General features: G+C 53.4%; 1 protein-coding gene across 1 annotated transcript; it reads right to left on the reverse strand.

The window, feature by feature from the left end:
• Positions 1-4,401: 4,401 nt before the first annotated feature.
• On the reverse strand, positions 4,402-22,848 carry ZNF341 (zinc finger protein 341). Its single transcript, XM_008921100.3, is given in 16 exon segments — positions 4,402-5,344; positions 5,346-5,479; positions 6,982-7,052; positions 7,826-7,937; positions 8,864-8,996; positions 10,892-10,988; positions 12,862-13,070; positions 14,071-14,264; positions 15,154-15,344; positions 16,388-16,472; positions 17,667-17,862; positions 19,110-19,270; positions 19,273-19,342; positions 20,238-20,390; positions 21,486-21,673; positions 22,740-22,848. Coding segments are annotated over 16 exon segments (2,481 nt in total). The 3' UTR covers positions 4,402-4,966.
• Between the last annotated feature and the right edge of the window lie 446 nt (positions 22,849-23,294).

Raw genomic sequence — 23,294 nt, forward strand, 5'->3', positions numbered from 1 at the left:
TGGAGGCTCGGCGCGGCGGCCGCGCGGGCACGCCGGAATAGGCGGAGTCCCGCCGAGCGGAAACGCGCAGCGGCTGCGGGCGAGTGGACGTCAGAGCGGGTGGTGCACGTCACGGGGCCGGGAGAAGGGCGGGCCGCGGGCTGAGCGGGGACAGCCGCGGAGTGAGGGGAGTGGAGGGGGAGCGAGGCGAGCACCCCCGCTGCCGGTGGGGCTCGCGCCCGGGAGCCCCTCCACCGGGCAGGGACGGTGGAGGGGGCTGACACCACAGCAGGGGCTCACGGCGCCCGGGGGGACCCGGCTCAGGTGGAGGGTCATGGAATGGTTCGGGTTGGAAAAGGGCTCTGAGGTCACCGAGTCCACCCTGTGCCCGATCCCCGCCTTGTCCCCCAGCCCAGAGCGCTGAGTGCCACGGCCAGTCACTCCTGGGACACCTCCAGGGATGGGGACTCCACGACGTCCCTAGGCAGCTCCTTCCAATGCCTGACCACCCCTTCCCGGAAGAAATTTTCCCTGATATCCAACCTAAACCTCCCCTGGCACAGCTGGAGGCTCTTTCCTCTCCTCCTGTCCCTTGTTCCCTGGGAGCAGAGCCCGACTTCCCCCGGCTCCCTCCTCCTGTCAGGGGGTTGCAGAGCCAGAAGGTCCCCCCTGAGCCTCCTTTTCTCCAGGCTGAGCCCCCCCAGCTCCCTCAGCTGCTCCAGCCCCTTGCCCAGCTCCGTCCCCTTCCCTGGACATGCTTTAAGTGACCAAGAAGTGACCGGTGCCAGAGCTGGGAGCCAGGAGTGGGCTGGGTGTGATTCCTGGACAAACCCCTCCTTCTCTAGCTCCATCCTCACTGCTGGAGTGACCCCCCCCTCAGGCACAGCCACCTCCGGTGGCGAGATCGTGTACGGGAAAATTTATCCTTTTAAACTTCCCTTTCTAACTTGCCACCTGTCCCAAAGCAGTTCTTCAATCCAGGGGTATTGTTGCCTCATTGGTGGTGACTATTTGTGAGCTCATTTCCTGGACACTTGAGTCACTCCCTCCGAGCTGGGGAGGCAGCACAGTCATATTTCCATGCTGGAATCCATAATTTCACAGTACCTGTAGACAAAGTCCCAGGAGAAAATTGAGGTGCCTGGTGCCAAGATTTCCTGGATACTTTCGAATTCTGCTCCTTTGTGCTTGGCCTCAACCACCTGGAAGAGTGATAAACCCCCATCTCCAGTCAGCGGGGTTGTGAAAACAAGTTAATTAGTAACACACTTGGACAATAACACTGTTTGCCACTGGAAATGGCCCAAGGAAATCAATCTGGAGCAGGGCTGGAGTAGTTGGTGCTCTGTACAACAGGCTGGAATATACACACCACAGGGAAAAGAGGAAAAATGAACCAAACAAATGCTTGCCGGGCAACAGAGGGTTTTCCCAGCCAGGAGTAAGAGGGAAAAGCACTGCAAGGGAAGTAAAAGGAGCTTCCCACGTACCAGGTGGGAGTTCAGCAGCAGAGCTGTGTAAGGGCTCCTGCCTTGGTCCACCTTGGTAACATTGCCATTGAAGATAGGTGGGAAAGGCAAATAAATACACAGGAGAATCCCACTGAGGCTGATGGAATCACTCCCAGGGCAGGAAAGCTCCCAGCTGACAGCATGGGAGGCTGAGCAGGGTAAGGAAGAGCTTTTACCTGCCTGTTTCTCACTCTCACACAAGCATCTGCTGCCAGCGAGCACCACGGACCTCTGCTCTGCTCCAGTGCTCCCAGGGGATGGCTTTGGCTCTGGAACTTCCAGAAAATGGCAAGATGCTTCTGCTGGTGGGTTTGTAAAGAAAACAGCTGTTCCCAGGACACACGATGGAACCAACCCTGTGGAAAGGTGCTGGGGGGAAAACCAGTGCCCTGAGCAGCTTCGATCCACCTCGGCCCACGCTGCAGCTGAGCAGTGGGCAGGGCTCTTCCAAGGAAACAGAAACAAAGGGGAAATTCTGGGCAGAATTCTTCCCTCCAGGGAGTAGAAGAGCTTGTAGATATCTCAGTTCATGCCAGGTTTGCAGGAGCTGAAGCAACTGGACAAGACTAGGACAGGGAGGAAAATCAGTGCAAGGTTTAGTCTGAGAGGACAATCGTACGCCCAAGATAAAACTTGTTTTGGTTCAACACCACCCCACATGCAAACATGCATCCACCAGCCAGGGTGGCATCTTTGAGTCCCACAGTCATGTTAAGGACACTTCCCAGTCTTGTATTCCTCAACAGTCGCATCCTGGCTGTTTTGTGGCTCTGCTCCCACCCTCTGAATTACACTCAGTGTAGCCAGTGCAGACCAGGTTCCAGCATCCCACTGAGCCTGCGCCGAGCTGGGGGAAAGCAGGATTTGGGAAGGGAAGGCCAGGCCTCCAGACAGTGCCACCATCGTCATCTCAAAATAAACCCGACTGCAGAGACCACATAATGACATGTACAGAGTGGTACAGAGGGAAGGGGAATAGGAAAAGTATATTTAGCAAACTGTTTCCTGATACTGATCCCCTCGTGGGAGAGCTGAGTGCTTAAAACAAACACTGTGGGTAAATAAACTCTGCCCTTCAAGGCAGGCAGGAAGTTTCACAGCACCACAGACACACCCAAGCAGGAAGGGCCACCTGGATGTCCCCAGCCAGCCAGCTCCTCCCCAGCACGTCTGCTCAGAGCAGGATACTCTGAGCAGTTTGGTACTGGGGTCTCCCAGCCTCTCCTTTATTTGACCACCCATGGTGGACTTTTCTTCATATCAAATCAGAAGTTAGAATCATGGAATGGTTTGGGTTGGAAGGGACCTCAAAAATCATCCAGTGCCACCCCCTGCCATGGGCAGGGACACCTTCCACTAGCCCAGGTTGCTCCAAGCCCCATCCAACCTGGCCTTGGACACTTCCAGGGATGGGGCAGCCACAGCTTCTCTGGGCAACCTGTGCCAGGGCCTCCCCACCCTCACAGGGGAGAATTTCTTCCCAATATCCTACCTAACCCTACCCTCCTTCTGCTTAAGGCCATTCTCCCTTGTCCCATCACTCCAAGCCTTTATGAGAAGTCCCTCTCCAGCTTTCTTGTAAGCTCCTTCAGGTGCTGCAATTTGCCACATTCCAACGTGTCCCTGTCACCTCTGGTCCATCCCTGTGCACCTCTGGAGCTTGGCTTCATCTTCTCCACCCCATCCTGTGAGGCAGCAGCAAGACCTCTCCTTAACCTCTTGTAAACCCTCAGCAACCCCTTCTCCAGCCTCCTCCTGTAAGCCCTGAGCTCCATTTCCTCACAGGCAACAACAGCTGGAGGTGCAGAAACACGACAAAAAAAAGTCAAATGAGCAAAAAATGAGTTAGGAAAGTGAGGGAGTGAAGTGCTGGCAGGACCCATCCTGAAGGGAACTGTGTGACAGTGTCCCAGGAGTGACAGTGTAACCCATCATTAGACATCCCAGCCTGGGAGCACAGGAACACCAGGAGACACACGATGGGTACTGCCCTCTGCAAGCTGCTATTTTTGAGATTTAAAGTTTTTAAGATTTAAGCAAGGAGACAAGAAAAGCACCCTGAGGTCAAGCAAGGGCTGGAGCTCAGGCAGGCTGCAGGGTCAGCCCAGTCAGACCAGTTGGCTCCAGTGGCCAAACACCCACCATTTCCCAGAGAGGAAGGTTGGGATTCCACAGCCAGCATTTCAGTACCCAGGACTGACTGAACCCACACTCTGGATAAACAGGCTGGAAATACAGCACTTTGCATCCACAGACAGCTGAGCATCTCATTACACAGATTTACCAGGGGGAAGCCCAGCTCAGCTCACCCACACATGGAGCGGGGAGAAAGCATCCCAGGAGGACCTGGAGGCAGCAGCAATGTGCAGGTCTGGGTCAAGTTCCCTTCCCCAACAGCCAGTGCATCCTGTGGCAGCCTAAAAATGGAGGCTGAGGGCAGCACAGGAGGAGCCTGGCAGGGCAGTGAGACTTTGGGAGACTCCTACTTGGGAAATCAGAGAAGAATCCAAGTGGATAAGGGAATTGTCCCAGTCATACCAGACTTTCTTGCTGTTTAACCACACGAACTCCCCAGTGAATTTGCTGACAACTGGCCCACAGGACTGAGCTAAGGGAAGGTGGAGGCTGGGAAGCAGCTGACAGAGCTTCTTTGCAGCACCTGGCCCAGAGCTGACACTGCAACACCAGCTTCTGGATGCATCACAGGTTTCCTGGACAGGTCACCTCACCCAGGCCACTGTACACAGGGGTCAGGTTTAACTGTTCCCAGGGATTGGCTCACTGATGCCAAAGGCACTCAGAGATCCTTGGATATGTGGACAAACCATGAACAAAACACTGTGGAGAGAAGAGCAACCTGAGAGAAGAGCCAACACACACATGTGCTCCCACACAGACTCCACAGGGCACGTGAGGTCCAGGGTGTTTATAACTCGTGTGGTACAAACACGGTGATCTTTCTACTGAGAGACACAGAGAGAAGATACCAGACACAAGTCTACCAGGGTATTTCTGAACAGTGTTCCCAAAGGATCTCAGGATGAACTCGCTTCCACTAGGAAGGATCAATTGCTTGCTCTCAGAAGGGCCACCCAAATACTGGGCAATACAGCTTTTAGGCCAGAAAAACCACAGATGGGACAGGCTGTGATTTGCAAAGCCACCAGATTTCAGCAGCTCTGTGTGTTGCAGGTTTGCACGCTCCTTCTTCTTACCCTGATTCAGGGATCTTTGTCTTTCTTGCCCTAAGCAGACCCGTGATGCAGAGGGACAAGAAATAATGGAGCTGCCTTCTTCAGTGCCTCGTAGCCACCAGTGGCTTCCAAGCAGTCCTCTGCTCCAGGATGGGAAGACTCAGTGGAGATGAAAGTCATCCTCTCCCATATCCATCTACCTCCCCACCAGAGCTTTGGTCTTTTTCACTGGGATAGATTTGAGCACCGAGTCCAACAGCCACACAGTGGCTCTGGGCACGGTCACTCGGTGCTCTGGATGTACACAGGGACAGCCAGCATGGTGCAGGGCCCGTCCGAGCCCGCCTGCAGCTCTGCCAGGGCCAGGTTGGATGCCATGCTGTTGGGCTGCCCGGCGACAAGGTCCGAGTCAGCAGCTCCTGACCCCCCGACCACGATGGACAGGACAGCATCTGACTCCTGGAAGGGCTCTTTGTCGGGGCCCCCCTCGGGGGGGCTCTCCCCGGCAGCGCCGCCGTCCTTCAGCTCGGCCAGCCCGGGCAGGGCCAGGCCCGCCTTGCGCCCCCCCCGTGCCACCCGCTTCTTCTGGGGCTTCCTGAGCTGCAGGTGTCCTTGTCCTTGGGGCGAGCCCAGCCGGCACTTGTGGTCCTTCATGTACTTGGTGGCGGGTGAAGCCCTTGCTGCAGGTGGGGCAGCGGTACTTGTAGTTGCCGGTGTGGGAGCGCTGGTGCTCCACCATGTGGGCGCGGCGGCTGAAGGACTTGTTACAGTACTGGCACTTGTGGATCTTCATCCCTGCACAGGACAGAGCTGCGTTAGAGACCCTCCAGGGCAGAGCTTCACCTCCTCTCCGAGGAGATGTTCCTTGGTGAATGGGAGGAGATGTCGTGCCAGGCAAATTTGCAGGCAGAAAAGGGTGGGTGGCTACAGCTTAAATGGCTGTGTTTAACTATTGTTTGTAGAATCAGAGAATATCCTGAGCTGGAAGGGACCCACAGGGATCATCCAGTCCAAATCCTGGCCCTGCACAGACACCCCAACAATCCCACCCTCTCCCTGAGAGCATTGTCCAAACCCTCCTGGAGCTCTGGCAGCCTTGGGGCTGTGCCCACTGCCCTGGGGAGCCTGGTCAGTGCCAACCACCCTCTGGGGGAAGAACCTTTTCCTGAGATCCAACCTGAGCCTGCCCTGACACAGCTCCAGCCATTCCCTTGGGTCCTGTCACTGCTCACAGAGATCAGTGCCTGCCTCTGCACTGCCCCTCAGGAGGAAGCTGCTGACTGCAAATAAACATTCACAAAATCACAGAATCAACTGAGTTGGAAAAGACCTGACAGATCATCCAGTCCAACCCTTGATCCAACCCCACTGTGGTTCCCAGCCCATGGCACTGATGCCACATCCAGTCTCACCTTAAACACCTCCAGTGAATCCACCCCCTCCCTGGGCAGCCCATTCCAATGCCTGATCACCCTCTCTGTAAAGAATTCCCTCCTAATGTCCAACCTAAACCTCCCCTGGCACAGCATCAGACCATGCCCTCGTCTCACTGCTGGTTCCTGGGAGAAGATACCAACCCCCACCTAGCTCCCCCCTCCTGTCAGGGAGTTGTAGAGAGTATTCTTGCCTCAAAGAAGAGGATTAAAATACCAGAAAAACATGTCAGGTAATTGTGGTGAAAATGCAAAATAATCTTAAGGTATTATTTTCTCTAAGTGTATTTGGTAAGTAAAGAAATTTTCACTTTTTTTTCCTTCCAAATTATGGGAATGTGCAGTCTGAAACAACCCATAACTGCACTGTCAGCACATCCCATCTGATCCCACTCTGCAGGGCTTTGGGAACAAGGAAAGACTTTATTTTTACCCCAAGAGACAAAAGTCTGAATGTTCCCTAGGGCACAGGAATAAATGATTTGTCCTTATTAGGAGTGGGAACATCATTTTTGGAACACAGAGAGAAGGGAAACAAATCCCAAATCCTTTTGCATGTGAGATGGGACTAGGGAGGAGTGGACAGAGCACTCTGGATATTGATTTGACAGCAAACACACTGAGCAATCAGCTAGCTCTTTTTCAGAGTTTCACCAGCAGGACCTGCCTACATATTGTCTTAGAAAACAGCCCAAAGCTTAGACATAGTCCTAAATACAAGCTCACTTAAACAGGCCTGCAACAACACAGAGAAAAAAAAATCTAAAGCTAATTATTTATTCTTCTTTCTCAGGCTGACTCCTTCCATCACATGCTCCTGCAGCACCACAGCAAATCCCAGTCCCTGCATTCCCAACCCCTTACCTGAATGGGACAGAATGTGAGCCTTCAGCTTGTCAGGCCTGTTGAACTCTTTATTGCAGCCCGTGTGGCTTCTGCAACAACAACAAATGCTGGTGAGCAGCATGAATGGGCTGGGGGTCGATGTATAAACAGATCCTGGACCAAAAACAGATCCATGACCCTTCTCCTTAGCAACACCCAGATGGCTCCCTCAGCAGGAGCTCAGCTCCCAGCCTTTCTGGGGAGGAACAAGGAATAAGCAGGCTGCTACAGGGACACATGGCTTTTCCTCTATTACACACAGTCTGTGTCTCACTATAAATGCTCCTAAAACCAGCAGGTTCAAGATCCCAGCTGGAGACAGAAGTACTTTGGAAGGAGCTACAAGGTGGCTGGAGCAGGGAGAAGCCCATCAAACTTGGTTATCTCAGAAGGCCCATGGCTGTGCCATGGATTTGGATGTGTACCTTCCAAACCTGGGTTTTTCTGGCTCTCACATAAGGTTCTATACTGCCAAGTGCCTTTGGAGAAGTGGCAGCTGGGGAGAGCCCATCATTCAGGCACCCCTGTGCTCCATGGTCAATAATGCTCCTTCTCTGCCCTGGTGCTCCCCAGGTGCTCCCCAAAGCTTCCCATGAAGGCAGGTGTTATTTTGCAGGGCTGATGAACTGGGATGAAATGATGTGATCCCACGGGATGACAACGACAAAGAACTCCTGGGTTCCCAACTCAAAAGCCCGGAGCATTCCCACCTCCCCAAGAAGCAGTGGGTTGGAAGGTGCCTCAGTGTACCCTGGGGTACCTGCAGGAGACATCCCTTCCACCCCAAGCCCTATCCCAACCATGCTGGAGACCCACTACGTACGAGAAGGGACATTTGTACTTCTTGAAGGGCTCGTGGATCAGCATGTGCCGCTTGAGCTTGTCCTTGCGGTTGAAGGCGGCGTCGCACACCGAGCACTTGAAGGGCTTCTCACCTGGGCAAGAGAGGGGCCGAGAGTCAGGGACGGTCCAGCCACACAGGACAGGATCCACCATGGTGGCTGTGCCCAATATAAACTTCCCCAAACTTCCCTGCCCGATGGGTACAATCCATGCTGCACATTGCTCCTGCTCTCCAGGGCCAAATTCCACAGTTCTGCAACCACAGGAAGGGGGGGGAGCCGTAAAACCTATATTATATAAGTTTCTAGTATAGCTTGTTACTACCTTTGTACAAAATTCCTAAAATGCTCTTTATCATTCTTTGTTAAGAGCTTCGATAGAATGAGGTAAAGGGTTTTTCTATCTGTGAAAATGTACTGAGAAAGAGATGTACTGAGAATGAGTAGCTCCAGTCAGAGCTACTCAGGAGCCTTGAAACCACTCCAGAAGGCATGATACGGTGTCTAAGGAGATGAGGAAGAGGAAGAGAAGATGAAAATGGGGTCTTTTTGGGACCTCCGACTCAGATTCAGGAGGCATGCTGGGGGTGTGGTGAGGGCAGGGATATGGAAGGGACAGTTTTGGAATTGGGTGTAACAGATGAGGTGATGTCCAAATATTGTAATTAGATCCTGAATATTGTAATTAGATGACAGTATAAACTTGTAAAGCCTGTGCAACTCAGTGTGTGCAAAATATTCCTGTGCACCCTCGGTGCCATTATAAAGGAGTGCTTTTTGCCTTTTAATACTCAAAAATGCTCCAGAGAATTATTTCTCCTACTCTAAGGCATCGGGGGAGGCCACCTGTGTGTCCCACTTCTAACTGGAGTGGTACTGGGCATGGGGCTGAGGCAAAACCACACACGTCCTGAACTCACATTCCTACAAATGACTCGGAGTTATTCCCGTTATCAGGAAAAGAGCCAGGGGCACAGGGGCACAGAGAGGACAAGCACTGGGAGCTGTGGGAGCTGTACCCGAGTGGATGTGGGCGTGCAGCTTGAGGTAGTGCTCCCGACGGAAGAACTTCTTGCAGATCTGGCACTTGAACTTGCTGCCCCCGCCGTGCGTGGGGATGTGGCGGCGCAGGTACCTCTCGCAGGGGAACACCTGGGAACACACAGGAGCAAGGCTGAGCCAGCAGGACACCCCTGACATCACTCAGCTGGCACTGCCAAGGGAGGTGTAGCCTGTGGAGAAAACATAAGAATCATAGAATCCCCGTTGGGAGGGACCTTAAGGATCAGACAGTCCCACCCCCTGCCATGGGCAGGGACACCTTCCACTGTCCCAGGTTGCTCCAAGCCCTGTCCAACCTGGCCTTGGACACTTCCAGGGATGGGGTAGCCACAGCTTCTCTGGGCAACCTGAGCAGAAAACTCAAGGTGACTGCTTTCTCAGGAAGGATGCGCTGAGAAAACCTTCAGGATTGTATAAGGAAAACACAGATACAGTGCTAAAAACAAACTAACAAATAAAACCCCAAAACAGAAAACAAACAAAAAACCAAACCAAAACAACGAACAAAGCAACCCCCCCCCCCAAAAAAAAAAAACAACAAAAAAAACCCAAAACAAACCAACAAAACAAACCCCCCCAAAAAACCAAACAAAAAACCCCAAAACCAAAACACTAAAAAACCCAAAGCCAAAACTTTCTTATCCTTAAGAAACACATAATCTGATACCTTGCTGTTAATTTTGTACTACCACAGTGCTGAGAACCAGCATTCCAGATGGATGCCCAGTCCCCCAGCCAAGCCAGCACTAGATGTGCTGGGCAATGACCCCCTGTAATTATTACCTTCCCACCCAGTTAACCTCCCTTTCTGCTTCCTCATAATCTGTTACCAAAGATTCCCATTCATGGTCTTTATAAAGCCAGGAAGAATGGCTCCTTTGGCTAATGGGGATACTGGAAACAGCCAGCTGAGGGAATTCCTAATGAACGTGCTGCAAGCACACCTGAGGGGAGCAAAGGAAAACTTCAGAGTTCTGGCACCTAGACTGTGCTCTCAGATCTCTAGAAAACAGCAAGATTAGTATGAATTCAAACAGAAGTAAAAAATACTGCTGCAGGTAATGGGCTCTCAAACCCATCTGCTGCGTGCTGACAGTCCCAGCTGGGCTCAGAAGGGCACCTGTCACCTGGCTGAGGAAGTGAGAGAAGACAGGTAAGAAAGATGGGTTACTAACCATGGCAGGAGTGTGTTTCCCCTTCCTGAGCTACCTCAGTACAGAGTGGTCACTCCTTTGAGATTGTCCCTGCCCCCACTGCAGGATTTTCATTTCCTTTGCTATAAACAGAGGAGCAAGGGTCCAAATTTTAGTCTGGATTTCAAAAAATAATTCATCAGAATTCAAGCCCCACAAAGTTCTGCCCCTCAAACTCCCTCAGGGGCTGTGCTGATGAGAATATTTCCAGCCAAAACCTACCCAGGCATCATTCCACTCCCAGTCCCATCACTCAGACAGGTTTCTCTTTGCCAAGGACCACAGAGCACTCATCCAAAAAAGAGAAGAACGAGGGGGAACTCAGAGACTTGTGTGGCAATGGGAGATGAGGATAGCAATGGAGGTGTAGGAGCTCCCACAGGACTTGGAGCTTTCAGTGCCCAACCCTTCCAGCCAGATATAGCCCAGAATGATAGGTCAGACTTCCCAAAACCAGCCTTGCTCCTCCTGGTACACTTGCTTTTAAGCAGTAAGGACAGCAGCCTAGTGTCCTGTGTTGCTGTGGGAATAAGGGAGCTGCCCTGACAAATCCTGTTCAGTAAACAGGACCCAGGAGAAAAGCCAACACTGCAGGGAGGAACATACTCTGTGTGAGGCCAGAGAACTGGAGGCCAGGGGTGCAACCACCTCTGTCCCCTGGAAAGCAGCTTGTGGGCACCTGCCAGTCCATACTGAGGTAGAAAGGGAGAAGAAAGGGAGCTGAGGGTTCCTGCCCCCTCAGAGCCCCTGCCAGGTGTCCAGGCCTGGCTCAGGGAGGGATCACCCACCCACCTTCTGGCAGTGAGGGCAGGGGAAGTTGTGCGTTGCCGTCTGCAGATGGTGCTCCAGGGCTTCCGGGGTGGAGTATTTATTGACACACTTCACACACCTGGATGGGGAGAGAAAGGACAGAGCCTGTGAGCAAGGCTCCTCAGCAAACCCCACACCACTGCCCAGCCCAGCCACCTTCCAGGGTGATCCCTGACAGGGTTGGTTTGGTACAGAAAATAATCTCTCAGGTGCTCTGAAACCTCAGCAACCCACATGCCAGCTCACACTCACACTCAGCACCCTTCAGAGGGGGAGATGCTGGAAAACTGGGTGGAGAAGCCTTTAAATTCCAATGCTCTTCCACACAGACTGCCATGGGCACATATTCCACACTGCTTCCTCGTGGAGACAAGCCCTAAATACTGACTTCACCTTACCCAAAACACCTCCTTCCACCTTCACTGCTTCCATTTTTATTGCTCCGGTGAAGGAGCTGAGAGGGAGGGTACAGGATGACAGGGTTGACATATCCTGGCAGTATTTCAGCTGGAGAGCTCTGCCAAAGCTGACAGAGAGAAGCACCACCAGCAATGGGAACAGAGGCACTCACAGGGTGTACCCTTCTCCTTAGGTCAGACTAACACCTCCTCAAACAGAAGCAGGGCTCTAATCTCAAGGATCCCCACTAGCAAGCTGCAGGATGAAACTCCATAGTGCAAGGATAACTAGAAACCATGGACTATGCAAGAAGTAGCAGATATTTATTCCATGAAGCTCCTAGGTCACTTCAGTATCTTCTGGGCTTCCTAGTCTTCCTGAACATCTCTACAGGCATTTCAAAAGTTCCAGGGAGGTTTTTCTAGGAGTTCTCACCCAGAAGTAGAAATGCTTCCCAGGGAACAGACCCTTTTGCAGCAAAGGATAGATTTTTTTGGGGCACAGCTTCTACAGCCCATACTCCCTTTGCTGCAGGTGTTAAAGAACCACAGAAAACAAGCTGAGAAGGGGCTTCCCTGGGTCTCTGACCCAGCCAAGAGCAGGTTCATCTGTGCCCATCTTACTCTTGACTGGTGATAAAAGGACTTGCAGTGACAGGATCTTCCCACATAATCAATCCCAGCCTTTCACTGTTGTTCCAAAAGCATTCACTGAATCCCACAATCAACCAGGTTGGAAAAGACCTCTGAGATCATCAAGTCCAACCTATGACCCAACACCACCTGGCCTACTAAACCATGGCACTAAGAGCCATATCCAGTCTCTTCTTGAAAACCTCCAGGGATGGTGAATCCACCCCCTCCCTGGGCAGCCCATTCCAATGGCTGAACACTCTGTAAAGAATTTCTTCCTAATGTCCAACCTAAACCTCCCCTGGCACAGCTTAAGGACGTGCCCTCTTGTCCCACTGCTGGGAGACTGACCCTCATCTGGCTACAACCTCCTGTCAGGGAGTTGTAGAGAGTGAGGAGGTCTCCCCTGAGCCTCCTCCTCTCCAGGCTGAGCCTCCTCCTCTCCAGGCTGAGCCTCCTCCTCTCCAGGCTGAGCCTCCTCCTCTCCAGGCTGAGCCCCCCCAGCTCCCTCAGCCTCTCCTCACAGCACTTGTGCTCCAGTCCCTTCCCCAGCCTCGCTGCTCTTCCCTGGCCCTGCTCCAGCCCCTCCATGTCCTTCCTGAGCTGAGGGCCCAGAGCTGGACACAGCACTCCAGGGGTGGCCTCACCAGTGCTGAGTCCAGGGGCAGAATCACAGGAGCCCTGCTCCTGCTGCCACCCTGTTCCTGAGCCAGCCCAGGATCCATTGGCCTTCTCGGCCACACATTCCAAGTGCTTGGCCCTAGCAACCAGCTGGAGGGGCCCCCCACTTGCCATCTGGGTGCCCAAAAGAACCACAGCCACTAATCACACAGGGCCCCCTCTTCCCTCTAAGGTCCCCACCAAACACACTCTGCACCCACTCACTCCTACAAGCCTTGTGAGCACCGATTGCTACTGTACTTGTACACGGCCACGTCCTTCTTGGGGCTGTGCTGGGGCAGCAGGCTGTGTGAGTACTGGTGGACACCCAGCTCGTACAGGGAGGGGAAGTCCTTGCTGCAGAGGTGGCAGCGGTAGCTCAGCTCCTCCTGGTGGCTCTTGATGTGCTCAAGGAAGGACTCCAGCTTCTGGAAGGTCTGAGCACAGGTCTTCACCACGCACTTGTACACCTGGGAGAAGGGAGAGTGGCTGGAGCAGCACAACATGGAAACAGCCAGGGAAAACCTTCTGCCAACAGGCAGAGTGGCCTTCCTTTTTGGGAAGAAATATGGACTCTCAGGGCACTCCCCTGAGAAAGCAAGGCGGGACAAAGGGGTGTTGGTGTGAGGGCCTGAAACCGCTCAGGCAGGTGAGACCACAACACCCCAGTAGTGACTGTCCCACAACACCTGCACTGAAAACTTTGGACTTCATAGAGTTATCAAATCAGTAAGGCCGGAAAAGACCTCCAAGACCATCGAGTCCAACCTCTGACAGATCACCACCTTGTCAACTAAACCACAGCACTAAGTGTCATGTCCAGTTGTTTGCTGAACACTTTCAGGGATGGCGACTCCCCCACTTCCTGAACAGCCCATTCCAATGCCTGACAGCCCTTTCTGGGAAGAAATTCTTCCTGATGTCCAACCTGAACCTCCCCTGGGCTATCCTAAACCACCTGGCACAGCTTGAGACCATTTTCTCTCATCCTGTCCCTTGTTGCCTGGGAGCAGAGCCTGACCCACCCGGCTCCACCCTCCTGTCAGGGAGTTATAGAGAGCCAGAACGTCCCCCCTGAGCCTCCTTTTCTCCAGGCTGAGCCCTCCCAGCTCCCTCAGCCCCCCCTCATATGACTGAGTCTCCAGACCCTTCCCCAGCATCGTTGCCCTTCTCTGGACACACTCCAGCCCCTCTATGTCTTTCTTTAAGTGAGTGGCCCAGAACTAGACACACTTCACTTCTTTGCTTCTTTTCTAGCCACCCAAACCTGCTTGGTTGACTTCTCACTCAGCAGGGTGGAGGCAGAGGAGCTTTTCAAAGCTGTCCAGATCACACAGCTACAACCCTGAGGGCTGAGCTGCATGGGAAGCACTGGCAGCTTTACAGAGCAAGAGGCTCAGGACAGACCCTGGTGCGCTATATGATGCCCATCCCAACCTCACCACCCCACAGGGCACCCTCTGTCCCTACCTGCTCATTCTTGTGCTGTGTCATGTGTGATTTGAGCTGGAAATAGGTGTTGAACTTGCTGGGGCAGAACTGGCACTGGTAAGAGCTGTCGATCAAGACAACCTGCTTGGCCTCCAGCTTGCCTGCCTCGCTGTCCTCCAAGGGGCTCAGCTCTTGGGGTGGTAGCATGGGGTTCCTCGAGGGCTGAGGCAAACCTGCAGAAGGGGAGAAAGTCACACCCTGACATGAGACAGCTCTGAAGGCTGCTCTGAGGGCCAGGTCAGGCCAGGCTCCTCCTCCCTTTCAAAGACAGATTCTTTAGATCTCAATAACAGGGTGGTTTTAAATTTGTCAAGAGATACATCAGGGCTCTGACTACCGTGTCTTCCTCTCCTTAACCAGTTCCCTTTTTCCATGGATATAACTGTGCTTTGTGGAGCAGTCAGAGAACAGGCCTCTACCAGTGAACCAGAGCCAGATTTACTCCCATTCCAGTAGAAGACAGGAGGTTAAGATCCAGCCAGCTCAGTCCATGATGTCTGCAGAGGGCAGTTCCAGTGAGGCCTTGTCTTAGACATGACATTGTCACTGCCCTTACTCCCCTACCAGGACTGGGGCCACCAGCAGAGAGGGCATCCAGACACCACCAAGGAGCTCTTCTCTGCCTCAGGTATTTTCAGGTGGCTGCTGTGGCAGATCCAGCCCAGGCATAACATGCATGTTGCAATCAAGCAAGGGCACTGGGCTACCTTAAACCACTGGGTTGTCTAGCCCCTAGACCAGAGCTGTCAGAGGTGGCTCATGCATCTGCCAGGGAGTGAGAAGGGGAAGACACTTTGTCCTGTCTGCATGCACATACTGGCACAGAGTTTGGAGTCACTGTCTCCACCAGCACTGAATCCACCATGGCTCGGGGTACAAAAGGATGCACCTGCCAGCTAGACCTGAGCAAATGAAACTTGCTTAGTGTGAGCTGCTAAACCCCACCCAGGACTGCACACAGCACACACACCTCCCCTCCCTCCCCGTGTGGAGGTGCAGGGCCCTGCAGCCTCCCCAAATCATTGCCCTGCCCCACGCTCATGCCACCCCCAGACAGCAAACCTGTGTTCTCCTCGTCCTCTGGCTGGTTGGGATTCAAGGCCATGACCTGCACTGTGATGGAGTTGCGGGAGATGGTGCAGCCCAGCCCTGGAGGCCACACTTTGTGGGTCTGCATGTGCTTCTTCACGTTGGACTTCTGGGCAAAGGCTCGGCCACACACGATACACTGGAAGGGCTTCTCACCTGTGTGGCTGAAAGCAGAAGGCACCAAATCAGCAGCTGGTGGAGACAGGAGGCAGCCCCCAGGCAGGGCCTGTGGTGGGCTGGCTGCTGCAGGACAGTGCTGGGCACTCAGCTTGGCACATCACACCTGGGCCAGCCAAACAAGGGCTTTGAGACCTCATTCACCAGAGTAGGTGGACTGTGAGAGGCCTGGTGAAACCAGCCAGACAAAACACTTGTGGTCTGGGGATGACGAGGGGTCAAAGGAAGAAGTGGGAGAGGAAAAGAGCTCTGCAGCAACATCAAGACATTCACTGTCAGGGTCTCTGCACAGATCTTGGGGACCCCCATCACTTTCTCAGGGGTACAAGCCTTTCCTTCCCTGCCACCCTTCCTTCCCCTGCACACATCTCTTCTAGCTTGCAGACATCTCATCTCCCTGAATTTGCTCTCTCCTGTCCAGGGCAGAAAGGTCTTTCTACCCTGCCCTTCTGCTTCAGGAGAAAGACTGGACTCCAGCACATGCAGTACATCACGTGAAGAGTCCAGGCTGGGTAGGGGTACAAGCCCACCACTTGTTCCCTCTCATCTGTTCTGAGTCCAGCAGACTCTGCTGGGGGAAACTGAAGATTTCAGCTGCCTCCTGCCAAAGAAAAGCTCTCTTATAAGAGCTCCCTGTATAAACACTGAGCTTGGCTTGGTTTGCTAACACCAGCAAACACCAAACACAAGGGCTACAGCTTGCTAGGGAGGCACAGAAAAGGGAAGGGCATGGGCAAGCAGTGGAGATGCTGCTGCTCAGGTGATCAGGTGACAAGGCTGTCAAAGTCTCATCAGTGAGGGAAACAAGCCTCCAGTCCCACCACATCATCAGCACGAAGGTTATATCCATGATGCAGTCTTCACCCCAGTCACTGGGGAGGAGTCCTGGAATGAGAAGGATGAAGAATCCCCTCCCATTGCAGCATAGATTCTGGGGCATGACAAACTGGACTGCACAGACTCCCTCAGCAGAACTGTGCCCAGCTCCACGCCAGCCACCCTGCTGTGTCCAGGTCAGTGGCACTGTTACCTTCTGATGTGCTGCTGCAGGTCAAAGTTCTTGGTGAAGGCCTTGTCACAGTAAGTGCATTTCAGCTTGGAGGACTTGGGTTTACCTGCAAGCAAGAACACAGACAAGAATGAGACCACATGGCACAGCCCTGTCCCCACTGTGTCACAGGGCTCTCACCCCCAGACATGACTACTCAGGACCAAGAAAGGGCTTATGAAAAGGTAGGATCTGCCTGGCCAGACTAGGGAGAGGTTATGGGCACAAACATACATTTAACAAAGCCTGAGCCAACTCTAGTAGCACTAAGGAGTGTAGGCTGGTGGGGCAGGGCATCCCCCTCAGGCATTAACCACTCCCTTTCCACAGACCCTTCTGTGCTACAGAGCACACACTTCAAAGGCATGTTGGGCATTGGGAAAGACACAGGATTAGAGAGAGGAAGGGCCCCAGCTCTGTCTCTGCTGTGAACTCACCAGGTTAGCCATCAGCCAGAGCACATGCACATTCCTCCCTTCCAGAAGGTCAGTCAGTCACATCTTCTATCTACTCTGATGGGGTCTAAACACGCGGGGAACAGCAGAACTGTGGGCTGCTCTAGAAATTCTGGACTGAACTGCAGCATGCATGGCCATTCTCACCTCTGCAAACAAGGTTAAACCCTAGGATCTGTATGGTTGTAACTCCAGAGGCCCAGCCTTCCTGGGGACAAAGGCCACGTGCCTTTCCTCTACCTCACACCTGGGAGCTCCTGTGTCACCCAGCTGGGTGTGCTTGGACACCAACAACGGGTCAGCCTTGGCTCTGGGGCTCCTCCATCCTGGGACAGGGCACACTCCTGTCCTGCCTCACCTGGGGACAGGTGTGTTTTCTTTGTTGACACACACAAGAGGGATGGGCCTCCTCAGCCCTTGGAAAGAGAGTGTCTGGGGCCAGGCCACATCCAGCCCACCAGCCCTGTGGCTGGACAGTCTTCTTGGGGTAGAACGAGCTGTAACACCTTACTTGGCAGATGTGCCCACTTCAGGTGTGATGCAGTAACCTCGTAGCTGCAGAGACTTGGCACAGGTTTGCCCATGCAGCAGCACAGTGACAGTCCTTCCACGTGCACACACGGGTGACAGGCAAGAAGCACATCCACGCTTGGAGCTGCTTTTGGCAGTTTCATGCAGGGAATCCTGTTCCTCCCTCAGAGCTGCACAGCCAGTGCCACCCCTCGGGGCCTGGTGAGCCCGTGGCTCAGCAGCCCCCTCCAGGACAAGCAGGGCGAGTGCAGGGCAGGTGCTGTGAGGACACTCACCTTCCTGCAGCCCGCTCTCGTTTTTGCAGCGTCGAGTTTTGGCAGCAGCAGGGGAATCAAAACCAACCATGGGACCTCCTCCTGTGCTGGTCAGGGCAGTGGGAGCACTGGTACTCTTGGACTTGAACCCCTGCTTCCCAGGGCTGTACACGGGGGGAGAGGGGTACACGGGACTCTCCACACACTGGCTTGGTACCTGTGACAGGGAAATTCATCAGTGGGACAGGTTTGCTACACAGAATTATCCTGTGCCCCAACCTCCATCTCCAGCAACATCAGGCTATTAATCTGGTTGAGTTTTCTGCCCTCTGCCAAACTGGATCAAATTTCCAGTTCACCAGCCCAACAATGTGTCTCTAACCAAAGGTAGCACCTTGCACAGTGTTCCTGCTGAACATCAAAAAGCATCCAGCAGTTATTACAGCAGGAAGAGTACAGCAAAGAAACACTAAAATGAGCTGTCTAGTCCCTCACCTATAAGAGCTTCTTATCCCTCTGGAGCAGGTTACCAGGATTACTGCTGACCCAGTGGCAGGGATCTCCAGTGACCCCAGACATGCATTTCCAGACCCTGTTGCCTGCCCTGGCAGGACTGAATAAGGAAAGGAAGGCACAAGGAAACTCCAGGTGGCAAAGCACAACTGTTTGTGTCAGCACCAAGGTTAGAAAAGGACACTTAGATACAGAGGCATCAGTCTGGGGTGATGTGGTTTGAGGGTGTTCCTGCTGCCCACCCTGATAAATTAACATATCCAACATCCCCATCCACTTCTGACCACTGGCACTTCCAGATCAGATGCCAGCTACAAAGATAAGGATGACAAACCTCAGCTACACCCAGTAGTTTCTGTTGTGAATGGCAATACAAATGTGGAGACTGCAAACAGCTGACCCACCAAGGCACCACTCTGCCTGTGCCTTTCTTTAGGAAAACCCACCTTGTCAAGCTCACTGAGATTCAGACTGAATTTTTCTCTCCACATAAGCCTGCAGTGTGCAGGGTGGTGCTCTGTACCTCTCTGGGAGGTGAGATCCCTCCTCTCAGCTCCCCCTCACTCCCAACACCTGCAGGTATTCTTCAACTACAACAAACACTCAGGTCTCCTAAGCCTGTGCTGGCCAAGTCTCTGTCCCTCTTAGCTGTTTCTCCTCAGAATCCCCACCATCTTGCTGACACCCTTCTGTTTGGTACCTTCTCCCAGAGGAAGTAAACATTGTCAAACAACCTAACACATCTTCCTACACTCTAATTCCACATTCCTGAAGGCCACGTTGGACAGGGCTCAGAGCAACCTGGTCTAGTGGAAGGTGTCCCTGCCCATGGTGGTGGCGGGTGGAATGAGATGACACTTAAGGTCCCTTCCAGCTCATGATTTCTAGCCCGGGTGACTCCCGAGCAGCCTCGCTTGTCAGAAGAGGACGGATCCCTGGGGGCAGCCTTACCTCCATGGGCGGGTAGGGCTGCATGCCCAGCGTCTGGATCTCCACCGTGCTGGCTGGTGCCATGGGAGGAGGGGCACTGTACACTTCCACCACGCCAGTGGTGCCCCCGGGCTGCCCCGGAGCCCCCAGGCTCGGGGGGGATGGCGGGGGCTGAGGAGGGGCGGCGGCGGGGGAGGCGGCGGCGGGGGGGGCTGGGACAGGTATCCAGCCCCGGCGTGCATACTCATGCTGCTCTGCAACCAGACAGGGAGAGACACACAACACCTTCAAAGTGCAGCAGTCAGGAGCTGGAGGGGCTGCTCCCTCACACACCTTCCCAATCCCAGTTCAGAACAGCACCTGCTGGTGCCTCGGCACAACACAGCGTGTCCAGCTCCAGGCTGGAGCAGATTGTGCTGGAGGCTTGGCATGACCTACAGGTACACACTGTCTCCTCCAAAATCCAAGGGCTTTTATTGCTTTGTTTTTAAAGCTTTTAATCCTTCCTGTTACAAGGAAGATTTTCAGAGCCATGGAAAGTGTAGACAGCCTGGGGAGAGCCTAACCACAGGAGGAAGGGAATCCCTGGAGCAAACTGACAAGGGTCTGGAAGCCAATCATTATATAGGGCCTCAACAAAAACTGGAGAGACCACGTTACAAAGATCTGATCAGCCAGCAACGAGCAGGTTTGCCAACAACACCAAAGTGTGGGGTGTGGTTGACACACTGGAGGAAGGCACAGGGCACCCAGAGGGACCTGGAGAGGCTTGAGAGGTGTGTCTCTGTGAATCTCATGAAGTTCAACAAGGCCAAGTGCAAAGTGCTGCACCTGGGTCAGGGCAATCCCAAGCAGAAGTACAGGCTGAGGGAGAATGGACTGAGAGCGGCCCTGAGGGCAAAAGGACTTTGGGGGTGTTGGTGGATGAAAAGCCAAACATGACCTGGCCATGAGCACTTGCAACCCTGAAAGCCAACTGTGTCCTGGGCTGCATCCCCAGCAGTGGGGCAGCACCCCTGGAAGTGTTTAAGGCCAGGCTGGATGGGGCTTGGAGCAGCCTGGTCTAGTGGAAGGTGTCCCTGCCCATGCAGGGGGTTGGAACTGGATGAGCTTTAAGCAAGACTCCCTGGGCCCACATGTGCCCCTTACCTGCACCGGGGGCTGCACTGCAGGCATGGGCTGGTCCAAGGATGCAAAAGCAGACATGGCTGACATCAGCACCTCATCACTGACCAAGATGTTCCCCTGCACCAGGGTCTGGATCAAAGGTGATGGGGGAACAGTGATGTATGTAGAGATTTGCTGAAAGGGAAAAAGGATGCACTGTTGGGCAGCAACAGGACAAAATGATAACCAAAAAAAGATGACGCTGCTTCTTGCTGAACCTCAGTGTCCCTGCTCTCACAGCCTCTGGTCAGCAGTGAGCCACAGTAATTATCTGCAGCTTCCTGCTGAGCCCGTGGGAGTTTCTAGCCATAACAACAAAGCAGCTTCAGAAACGTTCTTCAGAAAGGAGGCAAAGAATACCACAGCAGCTGGTGAAAGTGGCCACTAGCTACAATTCAAATCAGGGGTTATTAAACAAGATATGCAGGACAAACTCCTCACAGACAAGTTCAGGCCTCTCCTGGGTGCTTGCCCCAGCTCAGGAAGGTGGAGAGCTGAGGGAGGCTGCTCTGATTGCAGATGGTGAACATTCTCATCTCTTTGGACTGGACTCAGATTATAGGAGGGGAGGGTGCCTGTCACAGTTTTTGGGGTGGAAACAACCTGTGTTTGCAGCCCTGGGAAGAAGCCATATCCACTGGGACTATGTTAACTTGAAAAAAGCAGTTGGTTTGAAAGCATTTTGGAAACCATCACAATTGCAGGCACAGTACATGCCCTGCAGTAGGGAATCACTCTGGAGAATTCTCTGTGGAAGGAGTTACTCCAGAGAGGACATTCCCTCAATGCTCATCACACTACATTATGTGGGTTTATTTCTGGAATCTTTATTTCCAGCCATGATGATGATGTGGGCTTATGTGTAGGAATGTGAGAGGAGGGATGAAGCTGCTCTCTTCTTCTGCCCATGAGCCAGACTAAAGCCCAGGGGACAGCAGGAGCCATGGCCACCTGAGTACTGTGCAGTGTGACACTGGGGCTCTTCAGCACAGCCAGGAGATGAAACCCCTCCTGTCCTGAAAAAGGGCTGTCAGACCCTCATGCTGGAGGACACCTCGCTGCAGGGGACCTCACTTCAACCACACGGTGAGAAGCCAACAGGACCACAACTGAGCCTCCTAGAAAAGAGGTCAGTCACGAGGCACCACTGGATCTAAAAGCCTCACCCCAGTGTCCCTCCCTCCCAGAATCCCAGCAGCAGGGCAGAGGGGCTCTGCCTGCACTCGGTACCTGCCGGCCGGCGCTGGGAGCCTGCGGCACCGAGGTGATGGACGGGCTGTACGCGCTGTTGGTGGCCAGAGACACTGTGGACAGGGACGGGGCACTGCCCTGGCACTGCTCCCTCTTGTGGGTCATGAAGGCAGGCAGAGAGTTGAACTGCTTCTTGCACTTCCCACAGAGGAACACGTCTTCGTCATCTGCAAGGAAGAGGGTCAGATCACTGCTCCAGGCCTTCTCCTGCTACACCCAACAACCACAATGTGGGAAAACTGGCACCTTTTGGATCTCAGCACCTCAAGGACATCATCATCCAGAGAGATCAGCTGCAAGGGCCAAGCTGTCCCTCCTCCCCAGTCCCAAGCTCTCCCTAAAGACAACTGATGTGATTGAGCCCATCTCAGCCCTGCTCCCACATACAAAACCCACCGTCTCCCTGGGACACACTGAATCCCACTGTCTGTCTTCTCACCCCAAAGACAGGAACAACCAACCCAGCCTTGCTCCTGAAGCACCCTCTGCTTTTTAGTCAAAGCAGCTTCTTCCAAAGCACCGACATTCTGCTGGCTGAGGCAGATTTTATTACTCAGGTTGCACAAAGGAAGAGAAGTAACTTGGATCAGGCACAGACTCACTGTCAGCTTGTCCTAAAGCCACCCTTCCGTGGGACTGATGGTTTTTGGCACCTCTGCTTGACACCCAAAGCAGAAAGAAGACAACCCAGTTACACGTCCTAGCTGAAATCTGCAGCCTTAGCAAAGCACACACCACTTGTAAACGATCCAGTTGGACTCACAAGGCTGTTTCTCCTGATTCACAGCCTGAAGCAGAACGTTCCTGGGGACACAGACTGTAAATCCTCTGGAGGATAACTTGGTGTCCACCCAGCCAGTCCTAGTCAAGCACTGTGAGTACCCATGTGCACATAAATGACCAGTTCCCACATTCACTCACACAGATGAGATACTCAAGGGCTGGAGTATCCCCAGGGGATAAGGAATGGCTAATTGAATAAAAAATGCGAACAGTAACAAGTAGTGGTGGAGACAGTGGCTTCTCCCTCCCTCTGTGACTTTATTGGAAGCACATGGTCAAGTCTGTTGTCATGACCATCTCCAAAAGCTCTCTCAGGCACTTGCCCCTTCCTCCTGCTCTGGTCCTGCTGAGGGCTTCCAACACTTGTAGCAGCCCCTACACATCCAGCTGTTCTGGGATGTGCAGCACTCCCACCCCTCTCCTCTCTCTCCCAGTGCCACCAGGACTCACCCATGGGCTGGATGGCACTGGAGGAGTTGACATTTTGAGCCGATGGATCCGTCACACCTCCTTGACCATCCAGTAAGGACTGCACAGCCAGCACTGTCTGATTATCCATTCCTGAAAGGAGACACAAACACGGATGGTGAATTGAACACAGCCAAACATGGAGTGCTTGGGCACTGGGAGCTTGCTCCCAGGTCATGGAGGGAAGCAACTCTGCAGCTGCTGCTCTCTCCTCCCACAGAGCCACTCTCACCTTCTCACCCTCTACTCCACAGCATCAACTATCACACCACAGCAACGCTCCCACCTGCCTCCATAACTCCTTTGGCACAGGAAGAAAAGGGAAGAAGGGCAAGAAAAGCCAAAAGAGGGCTTGGTTTGCTCCAGAGAGGAAGGATGTTTACAACCAGAGCTAAAAAGCAGGTATTGGGATGTCACAGAGCAGCAGTCTGGGTGGATCTGCCTGGGGACACAGCGTGATACAGCACAGACAAAATCCTTGTGTGCAGCAACTCCCTCAGCAGCAGTGCTAGAAATGCCTCCCTGTTTTCAAAGGCA

This window comes from Manacus vitellinus, unplaced genomic scaffold (assembly GCF_001715985.3).
Source record: "Manacus vitellinus isolate BGI_N305 unplaced genomic scaffold, ASM171598v3 scaffold_85_pilon, whole genome shotgun sequence".
Classification (NCBI taxonomy): domain Eukaryota; kingdom Metazoa; phylum Chordata; class Aves; order Passeriformes; family Pipridae; genus Manacus; species Manacus vitellinus.